The sequence below is a fragment of the Dromiciops gliroides genome, chromosome 5 (assembly GCF_019393635.1).
Source record: "Dromiciops gliroides isolate mDroGli1 chromosome 5, mDroGli1.pri, whole genome shotgun sequence".
NCBI classification, from domain to species: Eukaryota; Metazoa; Chordata; class Mammalia; order Microbiotheria; family Microbiotheriidae; genus Dromiciops; species Dromiciops gliroides.
The window spans coordinates 211,094,986-211,120,031 of NC_057865.1; the positions used below are offsets into that span (position 1 = coordinate 211,094,986).

Here is a 25,046-nt window from a genome sequence, read left to right on the forward strand (position 1 = left end):
AAATCCAGTGACCTTTTCTCAGTCCTCATTTTTCTTGAACTCTCTGTAGCCTTTAGCACTGATGATCACTCTTTTCTCCTTGAAAACAATTTCAGTTTTGCAGTATCTCTTCCCTCCTTTGATACTGCAACCACTCAGGTACCACATCCCACTTGTACTATTATGATAGCCTGCTGGGTGGGTCAGCCTGCCTCAAGTCTCTCTTCACTCCAATCCATCTCCATTTCAGCCATGAAAGTGATTTTCCTAAATCACAGATCTGACCATGTCGTTCCCCTACTCAATAAGCTCCAATGGCTCCCTATTGACTCCAACATCAAATACAAAATGCTCTGGCATTCATTTTCTAATCTAGCTCCTCCACCTTCCTTCCCCCTTTTCTAGTTTTCTTTTCCTTATTCTCTGACAGGTACTTTTTAATCCAGTGACATTAGCCTTTTTGCTGTTCCATAAATAAGACACTCCCATCTCTTTTAAAAGGAAGCCAGAAGAGAGAGAGATCAGGCAGAAGAATATTCAAGGCATAAGAAGTAGCCAGTGAAAAGGCATGGAGATGGGAAATGGAGTGTTGTGTTTGAGGAAGGAAGATAGCTGGATTATTGTTGGTCATCCTTTGTTCTTGAAGAGGACCAATGATATCAGGAGCTTGATGTTCTGACTTGCACAAGAATTGGATTTGAGTGAAGGGGATCTGTACAATGTCATCAACTTCATTCTTTCCTCTAGAGTCATGAGTCCAGTGGCAACATAAAGGTCAAGATGATGAGTGATGACCCAGGATGCAGTGGGTCACCTTGGCCTTTCTGAATTAAAGTCTTTCCCAGGGCTCAGTTTGTCTGAGGCCATGCCCGTTCAATGACTAAGGATTAGGTAAGAATTGAGACAAACGATGGCCCAATTTACCACCCCAAAGATGGGGAAGATCCTCAGAGTTTCTGGCCAGAACAGAAAACAATTACTATTTACACTCATTCTAATCAATCAGTAGCTAAACAATGAACCAGAGGCAGAGAAAGATGCCATTCTTCACAAAAGGACCAATAGAAGTGGCAACACTATTTAAGATCTTTATTTCTGGTAGCATAAAGCTGATAATTACAATAATAGTAAAACTTTGCATTTGTATAATATTTTGTACTTTTCTAACCAGTTTCATATACTTCAAAGGAAGACTCCTTTATCTTCACAGTCTATGAAACAGGTAGGACAGATGGCATAATCCTCATTATAGATGAGAAGACTGAAACTGGAAAAGTTGGAATGACTTGCTTAAATCATTCTCCAAATTCAGTATGCTTTCCATTACATCACATTCTCTGATTTTCTTTATTCATATCTGAAGGGTGCTTATACCTTGAATATGTTCCAAACTCATTCAGCATGAATTAGTTTCCTGACAATTTTTTCAGAATAGTTTATCTTCTCACCTGGGTTTTCTTCCTGTGAGACGAAGATAAAAGTCGTACATCACTGCTGGAGCCATGTGACTAATAGTATTCCAAAGGTAAGTTGAGAATTTGTTGGTTGTGAAGTCAGCATTTGGCCTCCTAAATGCTTTCTCAAGGGGAGCTTTTTCAAAAGTGGCTAAGACATGAACTCCTGGAAAACAGTAGACAGAGAAAGCAATCAATAACACCAAATTTGTTGGAATACATACCCTTGATGAGTTCACAATCTACATGCAAACACTATAGAAATAAGCTATATACAGGATAAATAGAAAGTAATCAATACTGGAATTACAGGAAAGTCTTCATTCCTGCTGGAAGTAGGATTTTAGCTGAGACTTGAAGAAAGCCACAATGCAGAGATGAGAAGGGAGAGCATTACAGGCATGGAATTCCAGCCAGAAAAAATGTTCCAAGTTGGGAAATGGAGTGTCTTGTGTGGAGAACAACAAGGAGGCCAATATCACTGATTCAAAGAGCTGGGCCATTCCCCAATTGATGAGCCCTGCCCCCCCCTCCAGTTTCCAATTCTTTGCTGCCACAAAAAGAGTTGTTTTAAAAATGTACATATTAGTCCTTTACCTCTTTCTTTGCTCTCTTTGGGGCATGGCCCTAGTAGCAATATTACCGAGTCAAAGGGTATGCACAAAATAGATTGTTGGCCACAGTTTCAAATTGCTTTGCAGAATGTCTGGGCCAGTTCACAGTTCTACTAACAGTGCAAACAGTCTTTGTTTCCCTACATTCCCTCCAGAATTTTTAAATTTTCCCTTTGTCACAATATGAGGCATAATCTCATAGTATTTTGAATTTGCATTTCACTATTAGTGATTTAGAGCATTTTTCATATGATTATTGATAGCTTAGATTTTTTTCTTCTGAAAACTGCCTATTCATATAACTTGGTCATTTATCAATTAGGGAATGGTTCTTAATTCTTAAACTTTTGAAATAGCTCCTTATATATCTTTACCAGAAAATCTCAGTGCATAGACTCTCCCCCCGGCAATTTTCTGCTTTTCTTCCAGTTTTAGTTGAATTTTGTTTGTACACAGACTTTTAAATTTTATGTAATCAAAATTGTCCGTTTTATTTCCTGTGAACCTCTCTATCTCTTTTTTGACCATGAACTCTTCTAGCCATAGATCTGACAGGTAATTTCTTCCATGCTCAAATTTGTCACACTTTATGTCCAAATCGTGTATCCATTAGCAACTTGTCTAGTTTCTGCCATACTGCTTTCTAGTTTATCCAGCAGTTTTTGTTATATAGAGAATTCTTGTCCCGGTAGATGAGATCTTTGGGTTTATAGAATACTAGGCAACTATGTTTCTTTGCTTTTATATACTGAGTACTTCATCTGTTTCACTAATCAACCTCACTATTTCTTAATCAGTGCCACTTTGATGATTACAACTTTGTAGTATAGTTTGAGATCTGGTACTGCCAGGTTCCCTTCCCATTTTAAAAAAGTCATTTCCCTTAATATTCTTGACTTTTTCTTCCTTTAGATAAATTTTGCTATTATTTTTTCCAGCTCTATAAAGTAATCCTGGTTTGATTATATGGCACTGAATGTGTAAATTAATTTAGGTAGCATTGCCATTTTTATTACATTGTCTTGGCTTACCCATGAACAATTAATATTTTTCCAATTACTTATATGAGTATTTATGTAAAGAGTGTTTTTGTAATTGTGTTTATAAGGTACTTGTGTGTTTCTTGGCAGGTTCCAAGACTATTTGTAGTTATTTAAATGCAATTTCTTTTTCTCTTTCTGATAGATTTTATTGGTAATTCACAGAAATGCTAATGATTTACATGTCTTTAAAAATATTCTAAGACATTGTTAAGACTTAATTATTTCAGTTAGTTTTTTTATTTGAGAACCACAATTATATCTGCAAATAGTGATAATTTTATTTCCTCTTTGCTTAAAGTCACTCAATTTCCTTTTTTTTTGGTCTTATTGCTATAGCTAGTATTTCTAACACCATACTGAATATTAATATTGATAATGGACATCCTTAATTTACCCTGATCCTATTAGAAAAGCCTCTAGTTTATCCCCTTTACAGATAATGCTGGCTTTTAATTTTAGATAGATATTGTTTATATTAAGAAAAGTTCCATCTAATCCCATGCTTTCTCGTGTTTTCTGTTCTTATAAAGCTGGCATAATAATACTACTAAAGTATAGGCCTGTCCATGTCACTTACTTGCTCAAAAATCTTCAGTGGTTCCTAATAACCTACAGGGTAACATGGAAACTCCTTGTCTATCAATTAAGGTTCTCTTAATTGATGATAATAATAAAATAACAAAAATAATAATAGTTTTACTCATACTCATTAATTGGCTCCAACCTATCTTTCTCAATATTGTGCTTCTCAAACTGGTTTATTACTGTTTGCCAAACTTGACATTCCATCTCCCATCTTTGTTCATAAGCATAGACTGTTTCTGATTCTTAGAGTGCACTCTCTCCTCCTTGAAACCTTTGTAGATATTCCTAGTTATTAGTGCTCTCTTCCTCCTCCTATTACCTTATATTCCCTTATCTGCATATACTTTGTATTCCCCAGCAGAACATAAGCTCATTAAACTTAATGTTTAATTTTTGCTTTTTAACATCTACCACTTAACAGTATTGCCTTTCACATAGAAGGCACTCATTTAATGTTTATTAAATTGAATTGAATTATTAGAAGGTTATAATATGAAGACAATTAAAAGAAAATGCTATAAATTTATATATGTTGTATATATTTATACATACATATATACTGCATGTATGAATTTATAAATTATGAATAGTTTAAAGTATTAGGTGTTGACACCAAAGCAAAAATTTGCTATTCTGCAACTTTTACTCTTTATTCCTAGTTCTATCCTCTGGGGCTAAGGGGAAAAGTCTAATCCCTCTTCTAGTTGACATTCCTTTAAGTTCTTGAAAGACAGTTATCATATGTCTCCCAAATCTTCTCTTCTTCAAGATAAACATTCCCAGTGCCTTCAATTTTTCTTCATATGGCTGAATCATAAACATCTCATCACCCTAGTTGCTCTTTGGATATACTACAGACTGGCAAAAAGAAATGAACCTGCCACTTTAGATGTGGTCTGATCAGAATGTTAAAGTATATTATTGTGCTGTAAGAAACAATGAGCAGGCAGATTTCAGAGAAACCTGGAAGGACTTACAAGAACTGATGCTGAGTGAGATGAGCAGAACCAGGAGAACATTGTACATAGTATCAACAACACTGTGTGTTGATCAACTGTGATAGACTTGACTCTTCTCAGCAATACAATGGTCCAAGATAGTTCCAAAGGACTCATGATGGAAAACGCTCTCCAAATCCAGAAAAAAAGAACTATGGAATCTAGATGCATGTTGAACCATACTATTTCTACTTTTTTGTTTTTCTTTTTTGAGGTTTTTCCCTTTTACTCTGATTCTTCTTTCACAGCATGACTAATGCAGAAATATGTTTAATGTGATTGTACATATATAACCTATATCAGATTGCTTGCTGTCTTGGGGAGGAAGGGAGGGAGGGGGAAAAATTTGAAAGTAGAAATCTTATAAAAACAAATGTTGAAAACTATCTCTACATGTAACTGGCAAATAATAAAATACTTTTATGGAAAAAAAAAGAATGTTATAGTATACCAGGACTTTCACTTCCATAGTCCTGACACTTTGCTTTTCTTAATGCAACCTGACTGTTGTAGATATTTTGTGTGTGTCATATATTGCTGACATATCAACTTTAAAGTCCATTAATCCCCAGATCTTTTTCAGATGAACTATTTTCATGTCTCCCCTATCTTGTGTTTGTGAAATTGATTTTTAAGCCCAGTTATAAGACCTTTTTCCTACTAGCCTTAAAGTCAGAAAACTGTGTACAAGGCCTGTTTCTGACACATATTGGCTGTATGACCATAGATAAATTATTTTTAACCTTTCTGTGCCTCAGGCAACTCTCAAAGACTGTAAGTTATGGACAAATTACCAAATGCATTCACTACACCAATGAAATTAGGGTCCATTAACCCTCCCCAACCTCAATCATCTTATTCACTTTGGACTAATGTTCTATTATAATAGGTTACAGTATTTCTGGATCCTTACTCAATGTCTAGGTCTACCTAGACATGTCTAGCAAATTTTCATATTGTATCATTTGCAAATGTGATAAGCAAGTCATCTGCCTCACTGATAAAGAATGTTAAACTGCACAAGGCCAAACATAAAACCTCTACCAGAAACTTTTCAAATTGACTAACCTAAATTAAGTCAAGCCAACAAGCATTTATTAAACACCTACTATGGGCTGTGTATTGTGCTAAGGAGTAGGGCTACAAAATAAAAAATGAAAGAAGGGGAAACAGCTTCTGCTTTCAGGGTGTTCATAGTGAAGACAACATTCAAACATGTATGTGCATACATATATGAAAGATAAAATGGAGATAATCTCAGAGAGACAGCACTAGGGGACTGGGAAAGGCTTCTTGTACAAGTTATCATTTTAGTTGGGACTTGAAAGAAGCCAGGCAAGGCAGGAAGCAGGATGAACAGGAAACAGTGAAAATGCATTGGAGTGGGGACAGCTAGATGGCGCAGTGGATAAACCACTGGCCCTGGATTCAGGAGTACCTGAGTTCAAATCCAGCCTCAGACACTTGACACTTACTAGCTGTGTGACCCTGGGCAAGTCATTGCTCCACAAGGAACAGCAAGGAGGACAGTGTTACTGGATAACAGAATAAGTGATTGCAAAGATAGGAAGGGACTTTAAAAATCAAATACACTAAAGGAAGATCCCTTTGATAGCTGAGTGGAGGATGGACTGGAGTGGAGAGAGATGAAGCAGACAGACCAACTAGAATCCTATTGTTTAGGTGTGCAGTGATGCAGCCCTGCATCAGAGTGGTGGCAGTGTCAGAGGAGTGAAGAGGGGCATATATGAAAGACAATAGGAAGGTATAATCAACATAACTTGGCAACCGATTAGATATGGAGGGGTGAGAAAGTGAGAGTCAAGGATGAGCCTGGATGGCTGGGAAGATAGTGGTATCCTTGAAAGTAAGTGGGAAGTTATAAAAAGGGTAGGATTTGGAAGAGAAAGACAATGAGTTGTTTAAGTCATGTTTGATGTCTCCTGGACATACACTTTAAGATGTCTAATAGGCAATTGTAGATATGAGACTAGATCTTAGGGCTAGATGCATTCTGGGCATGAGGGACAGCCAGTGAAAAATGCTTATTGTAGGGAGATAGAATGTCGTATGTGAAGAACAGCAAAGAGAGAACAGGGAAAAATAAACTCAGGTCATAGGAATAGTTTTCTTTTGATTTATATTATTTTAAAAGAAAGAAAAGGGAGAGAAAAGGAAATAGACTAGGAAAGAATGAGGAAGTAGAGTGAGGCAATTAGTTTTTCTCTTAACTCAGCTACATCAAGAGAAAACTATATAAGCATGGAGGAGGCAGAGAGAGGGAACTAAGATCTCATGAACCTAGGAAAAAGAAAGTTAAATACACTACTCAAATAGATTTGATCAAATACTTTTTCTAACTCATAAACACAAGTGGACTTTATATCCTTTATTTCTTTCATCCAATTGTGAAATGATAAAGATGTGATACGATGTAGAATATCTCTTGTGAAAGCTTACTTTTTCCATACTTACACCCTTTGATGAATGTTCTCCAATTGAGATTAGATGATTATTTGAATAAAAATTTTGTGTAGATGGAAAAAATAAGCATATTGGTCAATAGTTGTTCATGTATACTTGATCGTTTTGTTATTGATACAGTATGAATTTTAAAACATTATATTGTTACATATTAACATATACATGTAAATTTATATATAATTGACCTGAAAACTCTAGGTTTAGTCTTTGGCATTTCTGTTGAGGTTTCCTTCAAGCCTGTGACCTGTGGAGAGTTGCAGAGAGGACCAGGCTCTTAAAGTGGCTGCAGGTTAAGATGAAATCACATACTCCTTTATGTGTATATATTGTGGGTAGGAATAGTGATTATGCTTTACTGTCCTCATGTACCCACAAAACCAGTCACTGTATGTAGTTATAAACACACACACTTTCATCAATGACCAAACAGAGGACCTATGATGAAGCATGTTACTTATGTCTTGATAGAGAGGTGATGGACCTGATAGATGGATTTTTTTGACCTGATGATGGTGTGGATTTATTTTTCATGACTATACTTATTTTTTACAAGGGGTGGATTTTTTTCCATTCAATTGTTAATGGGACAAAGGTTTGGAGGAAAAAAAATGAGGTTTAGCCATAGAGATTCCAAAGAAGGGCTATTCTCACATTTTAAAAAATGCATAAAGGAACAGAAGTAAATAAGTAAGTACAGTTTTGAAAGTAATTTGAGAATTTATTACATTTTTTAAAAACCAAGTGGTATGAAATGGGGATGCATGATTTCACATACAATCTTTTTGTGTGGTAATGCTCATTTGGGGGGTGTGTGTTAGTTCAGAATTTTTTTTTTTTGGTGAGGCAATTGGGGTTAAGTGACTTGCCCAGGGTCACACAGCTAGTAAGTGTCAAGCATCTGAGGCTGGATTTGAACTCAGGTACTCCTGATTCCAGGGCCAGTGCTCTATCCACTGTGCCACCTAGCTGCCCCTAGTTCAGAATTTAAAAAATTAACAAACCAAATGATTAAATAAGCCTCATAGGAGTTTTGGACTTCAACATTACATATTTATCCTTAAGGATTCCAATTTTCTTCCTGTTACTAGGTATGAGTTTAACTTTATTAAACCAGAATATTTTAAATGTTAAGAAATCATAGAAAGTCCAAAACAAACTAAAAACTCCTTGGGGATTATCCACAAACCAATCAGAAACATGTGAAGGGAAGTGGATCAAAGAATAAAACTTTTCATTTATCTGAAGTCTAGGAACCAACCAAAGCATTGAGATAGCAGGATAGACTTTCAACTGAGCCTTCATGACCACATCTCTAATTTTCTATCACATTCTCCATAGGAAATGTTCCAAATCTTTTCTCTTCAAACCTCCCACAACTACCCATTTCTCCACCCTCTCCGTAAAGGACCTCACTCCATCCTTTACTTAGAAAAGGGACCATTTGCTATGAACTCTCTCTTCATTCATTCATTCATTCATTCATTCATTCATTCATTCATTCATCCATCCATCCATCCATCTATTTATTTATTTGGTTTATTTAGTTTAAGTGTATTAGCTACATCTCAAAACCCCTTGACATCACCCCTTTTTCTTTTCTCATTTGTTCCAGGTTCTAGTGGAGGGAAGCTAGGTGGTGCAGTGGATAGAGCACTGGACCTGGAGTGGGGAAGATCAGAGTTCAAATTTGATCTCAGACACTTACTAGCTGTTTGACCCTGGGCAAGTCACTATTTGCCTCAGTTCCTCATGTGTAAAATGGAGACACAATGGAGAAGAAAATGGCAAACCATTCCTATGTCTTTGCCAAGAATATGTAGAATCAGACATGACTGAACAACTTAACAACAACAAAAATGAATAAGTGGCCCTTCTACCCACCAAGGCCAAGCCTTCTACATATACTTGCTTCCAACCCTTGAGTTCCTCCAGAAGATTGTCCTCCTAATTGCCTTATTTCTCCCTCTGGTATTCATTCAACTCTTTCCCCATGTTGGCTATAAATATGCCTTGGTCTCCCTATCCTTAAAAACCCCTCACTTCACCCTACCATGCCTTTAAGGTATCATCTTTCCTTTCTTTTACAGTTAAAGCCCTGGAAAAAGGTTATCTATTAGTGTCTCCATTTCCTTTTCTCTCATCTCTTAGTCCTTTGCAATCTGGTTTTTAACTTCATTACTTTCCCAAAATTACTCTCTCCAAAGTTACTAATGATCTCTTGATTGCCAAATATGATGATGTTTTCTAAATTTTTATCCTTCTTGACCTTCACAGCATTGGATACTGTTGACGTCCCTCTCTTCTTGGATATTCTTTCTTTTGGGGGTTTTTGTGACACTACTCTCTGTTCTCTTTTTCCTGTCTGACTATCCCTTCTCAGTTTCCTTGTATGGATCATCATTCTTATTGTGTCCTCTAACTGTTTGTTGTACCCTAGAGAGTCTGTCTTTCACTCTCTTCTCTCTACATAAGTTCCCAAGAGTCTAATTAATTAGTATATCTATGTAGATAACTTCATGAGCTCTATGTATCCAGCCATGGTCACTCCTGAGCTCTAATCCTGCAGTAGCAGCTCTTAACTCTCATTAAATTGTGCTCTTTAAATGCTACACTTTTGCACATTTCCTTGTAGTAATATCCATTCTTAAAGAGCCCAGAATTAAAAACACAACAAAAGAGAATAATGAAACACGTGCATATGATATAAAGTGCAGCACTCAACTAATTGAGAAAAGAGGGGAAACCTGTTCAATCCAGTTTCATCAGGTCAGGAGTTCTAAGTCATTCTAGAGTCAATAGAAGCACACATATCACTGCTTTGATAAAATTAAAGCATATTGAAATTGCTTGTCCCAAGTAATTCACATACCTAGTTGCTGTTCTAGAAAACTTACCCAGTGGCTAAGAATTGGAAACCAAAGAATGCCTATCAACTGGGGAAACGGCTAAACAAGCTGTGATATGTAATGATGATGTAATATTATTGTGCTATAAGAAATGACAAGCGGGATGATTTCAGAAAGGCCTGAAAAGACTTGTATGACCTGATAAAGTGAGCAGAAGCAAGAGAACACTGTGCACAGAGACAGCAATATTGTTTGATGAAGAACTGTGAAAGACTTAACTGTTCTCAACAATACAATAATTCAAGACAATCCCAAAGGAGTTTTTATGAAACATACTATCCACCTCCAAAGAAAGAACTGATATTGATTGAACACAGACTGAAGCATGCTATTTTTCACTTTCTTTCATTTTTTCTTTTATTCAAGTTTTCTTATACAAAATGACTAATACGGCAGTTTTACATAATCATAAAAAAATTATAAGATTAATGTGAAAGGGACTATGTCTTAACTAAATTTTCCATCTCCCCTAACACCCAAATCTATATACAGTGGATTCTAATTTTTAATTTTTTTTTTTTTGGTGAGGCAATTGGGGTTAAGTGACTTGCCCAGGGTCACACAGCTAGTAAGTGTTAAGTGTCTGAGGCCGGATTTGAACTCAGGTCCTCCTGAATCCAGGGCCGGTGCTCTATCCACTGTGCCACCTAGCTGCCCCTACAGTGGATTCTAAATAAACATTTGGTGATTAAAAACAAAGAAAGAAAAAAAAGCTTACCCAGGTCTGTCCACAAGTAAGGATTGAGACTTCCACTTGTGCAGTGATAGATTAAAATGGATTTTGGTCTGAGAAATAAGAGGAAAATTAGATAAGTACTACATTGTAGAGGAGAAAATAAAATCATGTCTTGGAGGAAAGTAGTTTTTGTTTGATGATAGACAATGCTTTCCAGTGCCTTAGGGTTTTCTATACAAGCCATTTTCTCTTATTTTAGGGTTTATTTTGCTAAGTGAATTAGCAAAATGAAGCTGAGGTGGGAGAGAGAGGGATGTTTGTAGGTCAAACAGATGGGCAATATTTGCTCATGTGAGGTTTATGGCAGTGCAAGATTTATCATGGAGATGAAAACTCTTCCAAAGGCTACAGATAACTTGGACATATTTGCAGAGCAAACAATTAGGCAGTGCTTTTCCCTGAATGTAATTAAGTCATGCTGGACTGGAAAACATCTAAGCATTTTACTTTCCATATGGTAAATGACATTTTACTTACTACTATAAAATTACTACTGGTGGGCCCCAAGGTTTTCCACTCCAATTCATCCTCTATTCAGCTACTAAGGTGATTTTCCTAGATTGTAGGTCTGACCATGTCAATCCCCCTTCCCCCCACCCCCCAAAGTAAACTTCAGTGGTTTCCTATTGCTTCCAGGAGAAAATATAAAATTCTCTATTTGGCATTGAAAGCCCTTCATAACCTAGATTCCTCCTTCTTTCTTCTATCTTGTTTCCCAAAATTTACTCTTCCATCCAGTGATATTTGCCACATGGCTGTTTCAAGAACAAGATACTCCCTCCACCTCTCTGCTCTAGACAATTTTCTGGCTGACCCCCTTGCCTGGAACACTCTTGCTCCTCTACTCTGACTACTGACCTCTCTGGCTTCCTTTAAGTCCCAACTAAAATCCCACTTTCCAGAGCTTCCCCAACCCCATCTTAATTCAAGTATTTCCCTCTGTTAATGATTTCCTATTTATCCTATATATATTTTTATATACTTCTTTGCATCTTGTCTCCCCTATTAGATTTTAAACTCTGTAAGGATAGGCACTATTTTTTTGTTTTGCCTCTTTTTGTATCCCCAGTGCTTAGCACAGTACCTGGCACAAAGTAGGTACTTGAGATTGATTGATTGATTAGCTCATAGAGCCAAATAGCCAAAAAATAGACAAATAAATTCTAGTAAAGATCCCCACACATGTTACTAAGAACTCTGAACACTGTTCTAGTGCTAAGCTAATTTTTAAAGTGCCCCATTCTGCCCTCACATCTTAATTTCCCTTTAAGAAGGGAAGATCCTTTTGGGAATCATGGTATATCAAGTGCATTGGGTTTAGAGTCCTATGGTTTACTATTTTAGCCTCTACATCTGTGCTCAATAGCTGTGTGACCTCATACAAAGCACTTAACTTCTCTCTGAGCCTCAGTTTTTTCATCTTTAAAATGGTGATATTAATTAAATTAAGCAAATAAATTATGGATAATTAATTGAATTATAATTATTATTGTATAATAAAAATATAAATTAATTATAAATTAATTTACAACATATTTAAAATAAATATAATGGGGATAATACTATCTACCTTACAGGGGGGGAAAGCACTTTGTAAGAATACAAAGCATTATATAAATATGAGAGGTTTTTATCTATGCTAATTTTTGTGGGCTTATCTATTTTACTGAAGCTATCTAATGTCACTAAGAAAGTTCTCTGAATACTCTGTACCTGACAGAAGTAAAACAGGAACCAGCAGTAACCACAAGATTTATCAGAAAGCGTAAATATTTCATGACCATTTGAGTAAAGCCTTTATAAGGCACCCTAGTGCATGTGCTACTCAGTCCTTTAACAAAGACAGTCTTAATAGACACCATTTCTCAAACTTGAGATCATCCATTAGAAAATCCCCTTTGTTTTAAAATGCACCCAACACATTAATCTTCCTTGTCACCAGTATTACCAGAACCATGTCCATACCTGTGAACTGCAGTGTACCACCCTACTGCCAGGGTGAGGTTAATAACTATATCCACTGGGACTACATCTGCCACAGCTCTTGGAGTGGCCTTTATGGACCGTAGAAACCCTTTTCCAGCCTGCAAAAAGGACAAGAACATAATTAGTCAGGCTTTCAGTCAGTGCTATAACTCAAATAGCTATACATTCAATTTTTAAAGTTTCACTTGAATATTCTTCTATCAGATCAAGTTTAAACTCTTCATCTAGTATAGAATGGTTGACAGACTGCTAGGCTTTGAGTCAGGAAAATCTGGGTTCAAATCTTGCCCTTGACACTAGTTGTACTATGGGCAATATCAATGAAGCTATTTCCTCATCTATAAAATAGAGGCAATAATATCCACAGATGAGAGGCAATGTGGTGTCAAGAAGTCCTGGGTTCAAATCCTAATTCTGATACACACTGGATGTATGACCCTGGGGAAGTCATTTAACTTCTCATTGCCTTAGGTTAGTTTTCTAAGACTATAATTTGCAGAGCAGGCAAAAGTCTGTATTGATAGAGGGTATTATCTCACTGGAAATTCCATATGCCAGTAAAGTCAGTTTAAAAATCCCCAACATACCCATAGTATTGACTTCACTGTGTTTTTTGTGAGAATGAAATGAAATAATGTATGCAAAATACAAACTATTATTGTCTTAGATTTCAAGACCTTCTCTAATATAATACCTATTCAACTCTGTCTTCTACTATCCTCTAATAGGAATCCTCTTCTAAAGGTCCTAAGCATTCATGTAGTTCTTATCTCGAATGTCCTCCCCCACCTCAAAATTTCTCTAAATTCTCTCTCTCTTTCTATCTCAAGGCTCATCTTGTCCATAAAGCTAATAGTTTTTAGGCTACACTGGTCCCTCTCCTTCCTTATCGTCTCTTTTGTCAAATGCATGTGTGTGAAGGATGTCTCAGACTTTACATATCCAAAACTGAACTCATCATCCCCCTCTGGCCAATTTCCCCCTCTTCCAATCTTGGTTATTTCTGTCAAAGGAACCACAATTCTCCCAGTATCCAGTGTTTGTAACCTTGATATTATCCTTTACTCCTGTTTTTCTCCCAACCCAATCAGTTGCTAGACCTTGTTGTTTGGTCCCTTGCCTCTGCACACACAGCCAGTACCTTAGTTCAGGCTCCCATCCCCTCTTGCCTATGTTACAGAAGCCTCCTGTTTGGTTTCCCTGCCTAGTGTCTTACCATTCTAGTTCATTCTACACAGTGCTGCCAAGCTGATTTTCCTTAAGTGTAGCTCTGACCATGTTACTCTGTACTCAATTAACTCTAGTGACCCCCAGGAGAAAATATGAAATCCTATGTTTACCTTTTAAAGCCTACAGGGACTCCCAACTCTTTTTTCAGCTTCATTGTACTCCTTTTCTCCTATTCTGTGTTCCAGCAAAATGGTCTTCCCTCTGTTGCTCAGACACAGTACTACTCCTATATCTGTGCCTGGGAGACACCTCCTCACCTCTGCCTTAGAATCCCTTTCTTCCTTCAAGTTGCAACTCTTGTTTCTACCTAAGTTCTTTCCTGATCTCCTCAACTGCTAGTTTCTTTCCTCTCCAAATACCTTGTATTTATTCTCTTTATATTTATTTTGGATATGCTTATATATGTCCTTGTTGTCTTCCCCATTATAGTATAAGGTCCTTGTAAGCAAAAAAAACCCGTTTCACTCATTCTTCATGCACTGCCTGGAATACATTGATATTAATGCTTAACTAATAAATAAACAAATGAATGAATGAATGGAAGGGTAGATGAAAATTAATTAATAATGTGTAATTAATAAATTCGTATTGATTAATTACATTTTATCTTATATTATTCTATAACCCCTTTCTCCTCAAAAAGATTTTAAGTTCTATGAAGGTAGGAACCATGTAATGTACTTGTTTTGCATTCCTACAGTTACTAGTACATTATTGATCACTTAGCATAGGAAGCAATATTGATTGACAGAACAACTAAATTCAAATCCAACACTTGTTGCTCAATTTTGCCATGTTTGACTCTTTGAGACCACATTTGGGGTTTTCTTGGCAAAGATACTGGAGTAGTTTGCCATTTTCTTCTCCAGTTCATTTTACAGATGGGGAACTGAGGCAAACAGGGTTAAATGACTTGCCCAGGGTGATATAGTTAGTAAATGCCTGAGGCCAGATTTGAATTCAGATAGATGAGTTTTCCTGACTCCAGGTCCAGTGCTCTATCCACTATACCACCTAGCTGCCCACTTTTTCACTAACTACATGATTATTCACAAGCAACAGCCACTGAGCTTTAATTTCCTCTTCTGTAACATGGAGTTACTAATAATTATACTATTTCATAAGGATATTGAGGAAAGCCCTTATAAAACTTAGAGTCTTAGACAGGTGTGAATTATTTTATTATTGTAATAAGTTCTCATAAATGCTTATTAAACTTGAACTGAATTTAAACTGAAATTAATTAGGTTCTAAAAGACAGATATTGCTACCTGATGACAGACACCACACTGGCCAAGAAGACCACTGAATGTGCTCCTAGAAATGGTGGGGATGAAAGATACTCATTCTCTAATTTCTGATTATATAACTGTTCAATTATATTTTTTTTTTGGTGAGGCAATTGGGGTTAAGTGACTTGCCCAGGGTTACACAGCTAGTAAGTGTCAAGTGTCTGAGGGCAGATTCAAACTCAGGTCCTCCTGATCTATCCACTGTGTCACCTAGCTACCCCTTGTCCAATGATTTGTCCAGAAGGTTGCATGGGAGATCCTAGAACTACATTTTCTTTATTTCTACTTTTGCCACTGGGTAGTTGGAACTTTGTACCCAGCTAAATTTATTTATTAAAAAAGTTGTTGAATTTAAAGTGTTTAAAACTTGAATTGTGAAAAACATCTTCTCTGACTAGACAGAGTCAACATTCAATATTGCCTCCCCCTAAAATAAATTGCTTTAAAATAAAGAATGGTAAAAAAATAGTTAGAAATGTGAAATAATAGGATTCACATTAGTATTTCTGGCAGTCCCATACCTTTCTGGGTGAAAATTATTGCTCTTTGGAAAGGTCAAAACCAGAAATGAGCACAAAAGTATTAATATATGAATCTGGAAACATACCACTTAAAAGGCTACTGGTTTGGCTATGGTAACTTTTTTACTTATGACATAATCCTGGGGGCAGAGCCAAAGTACAGTAAAATCATAGCATGTTAGAGCTGGAAGACCATCAAGTCCAGCTCCCTTATTGTATAGATGAGGAAACTGAGATGCAGAGAAGTCAAGTAACTGCTGAGGTCATAATTACTAGGAGTTGGATTAGAATTTGGGTTTCTTAATTTTTGTCAGCCATATAATCCTATTTCAATAGTGCTTTTAAAATATATATATATTATAAGTTAAACTCCTGTTCAAAATATATTATAGTCCATATTTCCCATTTGCACAATGGGGGTAATATATTCCAACCAGTTAGGGAAATATATATATATATATAATGTATATAACATGTGTGTACATATATAAATACACATATATGTTTTTGTATATACACATAGATAGATGCGTTCCAACTGATATTAGTGAAATATATACGTATATACATATATTATAAACACAATATATAATATGAACAAATACAATGTATTGTATTATACCTATGTATATGTACATATATAATGTATTTGCATATATACATAGACCCTGTTTTCATAGTATAGATTTATAAATCCTATAAATATAGTGTGTATATATATTCTCTCTACATATACAAAATATAATATATACATATATGCACATATATAGGCACATACATATTTTATATATTATTATAACATTCCATATAATATAAATACATTGATATATTTTTACATTAAAATATATTTATATGTGTGCATATGTATATTTAAGGAGGAATAATAGTAGTGTGTATGTGTATATATGCATGCGCAAACACACACACACACACACACACACACACATGCACTCACACACAAAATTATTCTTATTTAAATCCTAGAGGAACAAAGTTTTGTTTCACCATTATACATACCGCAATAATGAGTCCACTTGGTCCATTTAAGTTATCCACCCAACCCTGAAAAAGAAAATTCTGCATTTCACACAGAGCATAATCTGTGAGATTTCTTTTTTTCTGAAAATGTAAGCAACTTCAAGACATGCATTACCTTTGTTCATTTCCTACCAAGCCAGGGAGTTTAAAAATTCTGTAGAACTGAATCTCAAAGGATGTAGCTTTAATATAGGCACTTGGGGGCAGTAGAGAGAAAATGTGTCTTAAGTTGTATAGAGGCATTTTATGGGAGTTTATTACTAAAGGATTTTTTAGTCAAAATTACCCTTTATAATAATTGCTCATAAAAATAGTATTTTTAGGGGCAGCTAGGTGGTGCAGTGGATAAAGCACCGGCCCTGGATTCAGTAAGTGCCTCAGACACTTGGCACTTACTAGCTGTGTGACCCTGGGCAAGTCACTTAACCCCCATTGCCCTGCAAAAAAAAATAGTATTTTTAAACAACTGTAGCTAGAAAGTGAATAGTGTAGATTTAAAGGAGGGCAATCTGCATCATGGATCTAGGATTATTGTTATAGAAATAATTGATTATGAATTTTATTTATATCCAGTAAGCTGCTGATAAGGAGAAAGGGCTAAACTAGGACTTCCAATCAATAGGATGGAAACAAAAACAAAAAACTTGGTTAGCAGGAAAATTTATGATTAGGGGAAAATACTATCAAAGGACACACATAAGGACAAAGCACATGTAAGTATTATACTGGAGAGTAAATACACTGTTGCATAAAGATTTCTTATTCCTTTTTCATCACGAAGCAAGCAAGAACACAAGGAAGTGAAAGGGAAACATATCAGGGAACCTGTCCAGGACAGCTTGGAAAGCCAATTGAGACTTTACTTCTTGTTACCTTTATCAGCCTAAGCTAAATGAAAAACAAAAAGCTATAGATACTATGAATAGGAGATTCTAGAGTGACACTTAGTCATGCAAGGTGCCTGCACTTTGGAAGTTGTGCAACAACTGAGATCAACTCAAAGAGCAGCAGCTCTCTTCTCCAGCTCACTTCAGGGCCTACACTCCTTGAGGGAGAATGGCAGGGCATACTTTGTTTCCTTTTTTTTTTCCTTCCAGCCCATATAGTTAAATTCACTTAAGTAAAATGCCAAATGATGTGACTCCATTGTCTGTAGTCCACTGAAGACTTCAAGTGACTTGCTCTTTTATGTGTGTGCATGTGTGTGTGCGCACGCACACACACACACACACACTTTTTTTTTTTTAGTGAGGCAATTGGGGTTAAGTGACTTGCCCAGGGTCACACAGCTAGTAAGTGTTAAGTGTCTGAGGCTGGATTTGAACTCAGGTACTCCTGACTCCAGGGCCGGTGCTCTATCCACTGCACTACCTACCTGCGCCCCCCCCCCCCACTTTTAAGGTGTATTAAATTAATTATTTACTACATTTGAAAGCAAAGCTCACCCCTGTAGGTCATGGAAACTTTCTTTTGATACTCAAGGGAAGTAAATATACCACACCTCTTTCACTTAAAACTATTGCTTCTGGGGGCAGCTAGGTGGTGCAGTGGATGGAGTACCGACCCCGATTCAGGAGGACCTGAGTTCAAATCTGACCTCAGACACTTGACACTTAACTAGCTGTGTGACCCTGGGCAAGTCACTTAACCCACATTGCCCTGCAAAAACAAACAAACAAACATAACTATTGCTTCTATATTGATATACCTCACAATGTAATATTGAAGTGAAGCTAAAAGTCATAAACTGATTATTAAAATGACTACATTCTTGAAACTGGTCCAGTTCTAGCTAGGGACTAGCAGTCACTCAGGACTTCTTCAACTTAGCACTTCATTCCCATGAGTAGTGGGAAGAACAGTGAACCAGGACATGGATAGAAACCTGGATTCTTGTTGTAGTTTTCCCACTAACTAGGTATGTTGGCCTTGGACAAATCAACTAATCTTTTTCTTTGTCTTAGTTTTTTGAGACATGAAACCTCATGGGTTATAGTGACCATAGAATGAGAACATAGGAGCGTATCTTTAAAGGTATATAATACCATACCAGGTATCAGTATTGTCAATCATTAGCACCAACGAGTGCTGTTTTCTTTTTTCACTCATAACCACCTCTTTATTCCCTATAATTTGAGGTTGGTGACAAAAGAAATCTCCAATGCCATCCTGGGCAAGTTGAATCTAAGAGCTGCTTGAGACTGGGGAAGGAATAATATGGGGAGTTCATTTAAACTCACCCCAACTAAGGCCATTGTCAGTATTTGGGAGTGCCCTTCCCAGGAGATCCCCAGGCAAGAATTCCTAAATCCGTCCATTGGGATTTTGCTTGCACTGGATCAGTGTTCAGAACATCAGAAGTCTATATCATTTAGTTCCTTGGGATATCTCAGGGATGACACTGAGCAGGAAAGAAGGCTGTCCGAGTAAAATGAGCTTGGAAGCATCAAGAAGCAAAACTAGGGAGCCAAGGGAGGGGGTAGGCTTACTGGAAAAGGCTCCTGCCAGCTAGCTCCAACGATGGATGGTCTTATGATGGCAACATTTAAGTTCCCACGTTCTTGATGCACCATCATCTCTCCCAAGGCCTTGGTATATGTATAAGTGTTGGGTCTATTTTCAATCAACTTGGGTGTTATTTCTTCAATGATTGAATCATCTAACCACCTGGAAGGCAGGGAAAGTAAAAAAATATATATATTGGTATTTATTAAGCAGATCGAGAAGAAAATAGTAGGTACATACAGGAAATCAGCAGAGGAAGAATTGCCAGCATTTATATGGTGTTTCAAGGTCTGTGAAGCACTTTACAGATATTTTCTCATTTTATCCTCATGACAGCCCTAGGAGGTAGGTGCTATTATCTCTCCATTTTATAGATGAGGAAATTGGTTAAGTGACTTGACTAGGTTGACAATGTTGTTTATCCTTCATTTTCAAAGATGATCATTGATACAGAGAGGTGATGTCTTGACTTTTGTGTGAAAAGGGAGGCATAGTTGCATGAAGTTGTCAGCTTACTTTCTCTTCCAAAGTTATCAAAGTCCAGTGTCAAGACAAAAGTGAAGACAACTGGTTATGGCCTGGGATGCAGTGGATGACCTTGGTATCTTTGATGTCTGATCAATGTGTAAGCACTCCACAGTGCCTGCTTCAGTTGCCTTCATGGCCATTGGGAACAAATTGTTCTCGTTCACCTGTTCCACCAGAAGTCTTTACATGCTCGGCGTAGACATTCCCTTAACTCACTGATGGGTTTGAGGCCTGATGCTTACCCTCAACCTGGTTTAGCCCATCTGCTGAGATGGTGTTACTGCTGTGTGGAGCCACAAATGAGAGTTGAGTGACAGACACCAAAGGTATCTGAGAAGTGCTCAGCAAGCCTTTACATGGCTCATAAATGTCTGAGGTTGGATCTGAATTTAGGTTTCTCTGACTTCTGGTCCAGTGCTCTATCCTTTGTACCACCTCACTTAGTTCTGAGATTCAGAGCTTTGGTATACTAGCTTTGTGTAATGGAGAATAGTGTCATTAATGTTTTTGATGATATATTTTTTTATACTATTGCTTCAACTTAGTAAGCTTTCTCAGGATTTGCTCTTCCTGGAAGCTGGATGAGATAAGTCTAGCCAATACCCATCTCTCTTCCCTTTCTAACTCTCCATCGTTTTTATTGCCCATAACATAACAATAATCATAGTATTTATATAACACTTTTCAAAGTACTTTATGTATATTAACTTATCTGAGCCTCACAATAACTGCATAGTGGGTGTTGTTATTTTTCCCAGATGAGGAAACTGAGGTACATAAGTCAAATGACTTGCCCAGGGTCACACAGCTAGTAAATGTCTGAGGTCTAGATTCAAACTCAAGTCTTTCTGACTCCCGAGTTGTTTACTCTGTCCTCTCAGGCTCCTAGCTGCCTCATAACGTATTTTGATTGAGAGCATTCAGTTAAGCACATTATTGTACATTGTCTTAAGACAACAGAATAACAGATTTAGAGTTGGAAGGTTCAGAAGTCTAACTTGTCTAATCTATTCACCTAACAAATGAGGATACTGAACCCTTGAGGGAGCAAACAGTGCAATAAAAAGGCCCCTGCATTTTGAAAAAAGATATCTGTCATTTAAAAGTTTGCAAAGTGTTTTGCATATATTATCTTATTTGAGCTTCATAATAAAATTGTAGTGTAGATAGTACAGATAATTTTTTAAAGATAAGAAAACTGAGGTTAAGTGACTTGCCCATGCATATATAACTAGTAAATATCAGAGGTTGGATTTGAATTTAGGTCTTAATGATTCCAAGGTCAGCATTCCTTTTCTCATTCTATCATGCTGCACTACCAGAGGACCTCAGCTTGAGGTGTGTGATGTTGGGAAAGTCACCCTCTTTGGGCTACCAAATTCCTAAAATATAGGTTGTACCATAATTTTCCCTTTCTCCAGAAGCTTCAGTGGCTTTAGGATAAAATAAAACTCTTCAGTTTGACATTTAAAGCCTTTTATAATCTGGTTCCAACCTATCTTTTCCAGACTAATTTCACATTACTTCCCCCTGCATGCATTCTACTAGCAAACTGACCTACTTGATATTCTATAGATATGAGATTCCATCTCTTACCTTCATGCTTTGCACTGGCTTTTTCTTTTGCTTGGAAAACTCTCACTCTTCAGCCCCTTCTCTAGTTCTTCTCTAGTTCCCTTTAAGACTTAATTTATGTCCCCTCCTGATCCCTCTGGTCCTTCCTATCTTTCCAGGCTTTTGAAAAATTATTTCCTTCTACATCCTCTTATCCAGTGACATTGGGCTTCATCCCATTCCTTGAACAAGATTCTCCATCTCTTGAATCTGTTCATTTTCACTGGCTGTCCTCCATGTTGTAACTCTCTCCTCTTCTCTACACCTTGACTTCCTTAAAATCTCAGCTAGAGTCCCATCTTCTATGTAAGAGGCTTTTTTTAGTCCTCCTTAATTTTCATGCCTTCCCTCTGAGACTATCTATCTATATTTTATCCTGTACAGATCTTGTTTGTACATAGTTGTTTGCATGTTGTCTCCCTCATTAGAATGTATGTGCTCCATTGGGGGCAGCTAGGTGGTGCAGTGGATAAAGTACCGGACCCTGGATTCAGGAGGACCTGAGTTCAAATCTGACCTCAGACACTTGACACTAGCTGTAAGTCACTTAACCCTCATTGTCCCACCAATAAAACAAACAAACAAACAAAACAAAACAAAAAATATGTGCTCCTTGAGAACAGGAACTGTCGTTTGCTTTTGCATACCCAGTGCTTGGTACACTGCCTAGCACATCTGTGAGTTACGGGAATGTCTACTGAGTGCCTAGATACTTAATAAATGTTTATTGGCTGACTCGGCTGATATAGTCACAGAAGGCCCAGGATGTAATTACAGTATTAAGGCAGAGTTAAACTGAATGTATATAGATAATACATATGTATGTATTTGTATATATAATTATAAACCCACACTCTGATCCCTTTATAAGGTACATAAACTTTGTGAGTCAAGAGGGCAACAGTGTGATTGTCTGGGAAAGCAGATTAGCTATACCTATGGTGTTTTTAATAGCTAAGCCTTGAGGACTTCAGAGCAGTCAAGGCTTAGAACATTTTTGGAGTGAGATTCTGTTGTGGTACTGGTGAGGGGGGGATTGGTAAAAGAGATTTTTTTCTTCTCTCCCCACCCTTTATTGGTTATAACACTTAACAGCAGAGTGGGAGATGCCAACCACATGCAACAGTTCAAGAGGGAAGAAAGTATAGTCTAGGAAGAGGGAATTTCTTTTTCCTCTCCCTGGCCCTCACTTATCCATGTCACTTTGAATTGGAGCTCCTTGACCAGCAGAGAGATACTAGATCCATCAGAGAGCAGAGACACATTCCAAACAGACATTTGCACAGAACATCACCAAAGGGAGGAAATAACTGCAAGCAGCTAGTTCTCAATGAATATTTGGGCTGGTGGGAAGGAGCAGAGATCTTAGGAGTTTACTTAATAAACTATGTACCCAGCAGAGATGCTGTATCCAAGAGGAACTGCAGAGAATCCCACAGACAGAGAAATTCCAGGCCCTATGAGTTGCTTTTGCCATACACATATCCTTCATGTGTGTTTCACCACAATTGTATTCTAAGTTTCAACCCTAATCTTTCCATGCATTTGAAGTGTTAGGCAGCACCACTGAGAAAAGACTCAAGACTCACAGACATGAAACAAAACAGAGTTGAAGTGAGATTGCCTAAATGTCAATAATGACTCTTCTGTTTACCTTTCATGTCCCTTAACAAGTTACTAATAATTATAGAATTGTTGAATCCAATTCCCACTAGTCAGTTTACAGTTGGATTTCTAGAAGGGCTGCTTGGGTTCTCAGGGTAACCCTGTGGGTGGCTACTCCAACTACTATATCTTATGAGCTTCTTCTGCTGTTTCCTATTCACAATTAGTATGTAGATACAATTAGTTCTCAGCAAATGCATGTACACAAATGACATAGCAAGAGCAGCACTTACAAAATAATCCCACAAACTTGGGGTAGGTCAAGCCAATATAATAAAAGTGACATTTCTACCTAAATTAATTTAAATTATTCAGTGCCATACCAACCAACTACTAAAAATTATAGAGCTAGAAAAAATAACAAAATTAATATGGAAGAACAATGGGTCAAGATTATTGAGGGAATTAATGAAAATAAATAATCATCGAAACAATCTGGTACTGACTAAGAAATAGAGGGGTGGGGGCAGCTAGGTGACACAGTGGATAGAGCACCGGCCTTGGAATCAGGAGTACCTGAGTTCAAATCTGGCCTCAGACACTTAACACTTACTAGCTGTGTGACCTTGGCAAGTCACTTAACCCCAATTGCCTCACTAAAAAAAAAAAAAAAAAAAGAAACAGAGGGGTGGATCAGTGGAATAGGTTAAGTACACAATACACAATAGGTAAGGACTATCATGTTTGATAAACACAAAAACCCAAGCTTTTGGGACGTGAACTCACTAATTGACAAAAGTTGCTGGGGAAACTGGAAAGCAGTTTGGCAGAAACTGAAGTATAGACCAACATATCATGCCATATATCAAGGTAAGGTCAAAATGGGTATATGACTTAGACATAAAAGGTGATACCATAAGCAAATTAGGGGAGCAGTGAATAGTTTACCTGTCAGATCTATGGATAAGGGAAGAATTTCTGACCAAACAAGAGATAGAAAGCATTATGGGATGTAAAATGAATAATTTTGATTATATTAAAATGTAAAAGTTACAAGATGAGAAGAAAAGCTGAAGACCGGGAAGAAAATTTTACAGCAAGTTTCTCTGGGGCAGCTAGGTGGCACAGTGGATAAAACACCAGCCCTGGATTCAGGAGGACCTGAGTTCAAATCTGATCTCAGACATTTGATACTTACTAGCTGTATGACCCTCGGCAAGTCACTAATTGCCCCACCCCCCAAAAAGTTTCTCTGATAAAGGACTCATTTCTCAAACATATAGACAACTGAATCAAATTTAAAAGAACACAAGTCATTCCAAAATTAATAAATGGTCAAAAGGATGTGAATAGCTAGTTTTCAGATGAAAAATTCAAAGCTATCTATAATCATATGAAAAAATGCTCTTAATTACTACTGATTAGAGAAATGCCAATGGAAATAACAATGAGGTACCAACTCACACCTATTAGATTGGCTATTATGACAGAAAAGGAAAATAACAAATGTTGGCGGGGATGTGGGAAAATTGGGACATTAAGGCCTTGTTGGTGGAGTGGTAATCTGATCAAGCCATTCTGGAGAGCAATTTGAACTATGTCCAACAGGCTATAAAATTGAGTATACCCTTTCACCCAGCACCAAAGAGTTAAAAAAAATGGAAAAGGATCTATATGCATACAGATATTTATAGCAGCTTGTTTTGTGGTGACAAAGAAGTGGAAATTGAAGGGATGCTCATCAATTGGATAATGGTTGCATAAGCTGTAGTATATAATTGTGATAGCTATTTGCTATAAGTAATGACATGCAGGCCGATTTCAGAAAAACCTGGAAACACTTACATGAACTGATACAAAGTGAAGTGAGAACCAAGAGAACATTGTACACAATAACAGCAATAGTGTAAGATGATCAACTATTAATT

At 37.0% G+C, this 25,046-nt stretch overlaps 1 protein-coding gene across 1 annotated transcript in view; it reads right to left on the bottom strand.

The window, feature by feature from the left end:
• Nucleotides 1–25,046, bottom strand: part of FAR2 (fatty acyl-CoA reductase 2) — a 160,062-nt gene that overhangs the window by 7,687 nt on the left and 127,329 nt on the right. The window contains exons 5-9 of the mRNA XM_043969308.1: nt 19,356–19,533; nt 16,846–16,890; nt 12,765–12,883; nt 10,782–10,849; nt 1,428–1,599 (exon numbers count right to left, since the gene is read on the bottom strand). Coding sequence (XP_043825243.1) covers nt 1,428–1,599; nt 10,782–10,849; nt 12,765–12,883; nt 16,846–16,890; nt 19,356–19,533 — 582 coding nt within the window. The remainder of the gene's footprint in view (nt 1–1,427; nt 1,600–10,781; nt 10,850–12,764; nt 12,884–16,845; nt 16,891–19,355; nt 19,534–25,046) is intronic.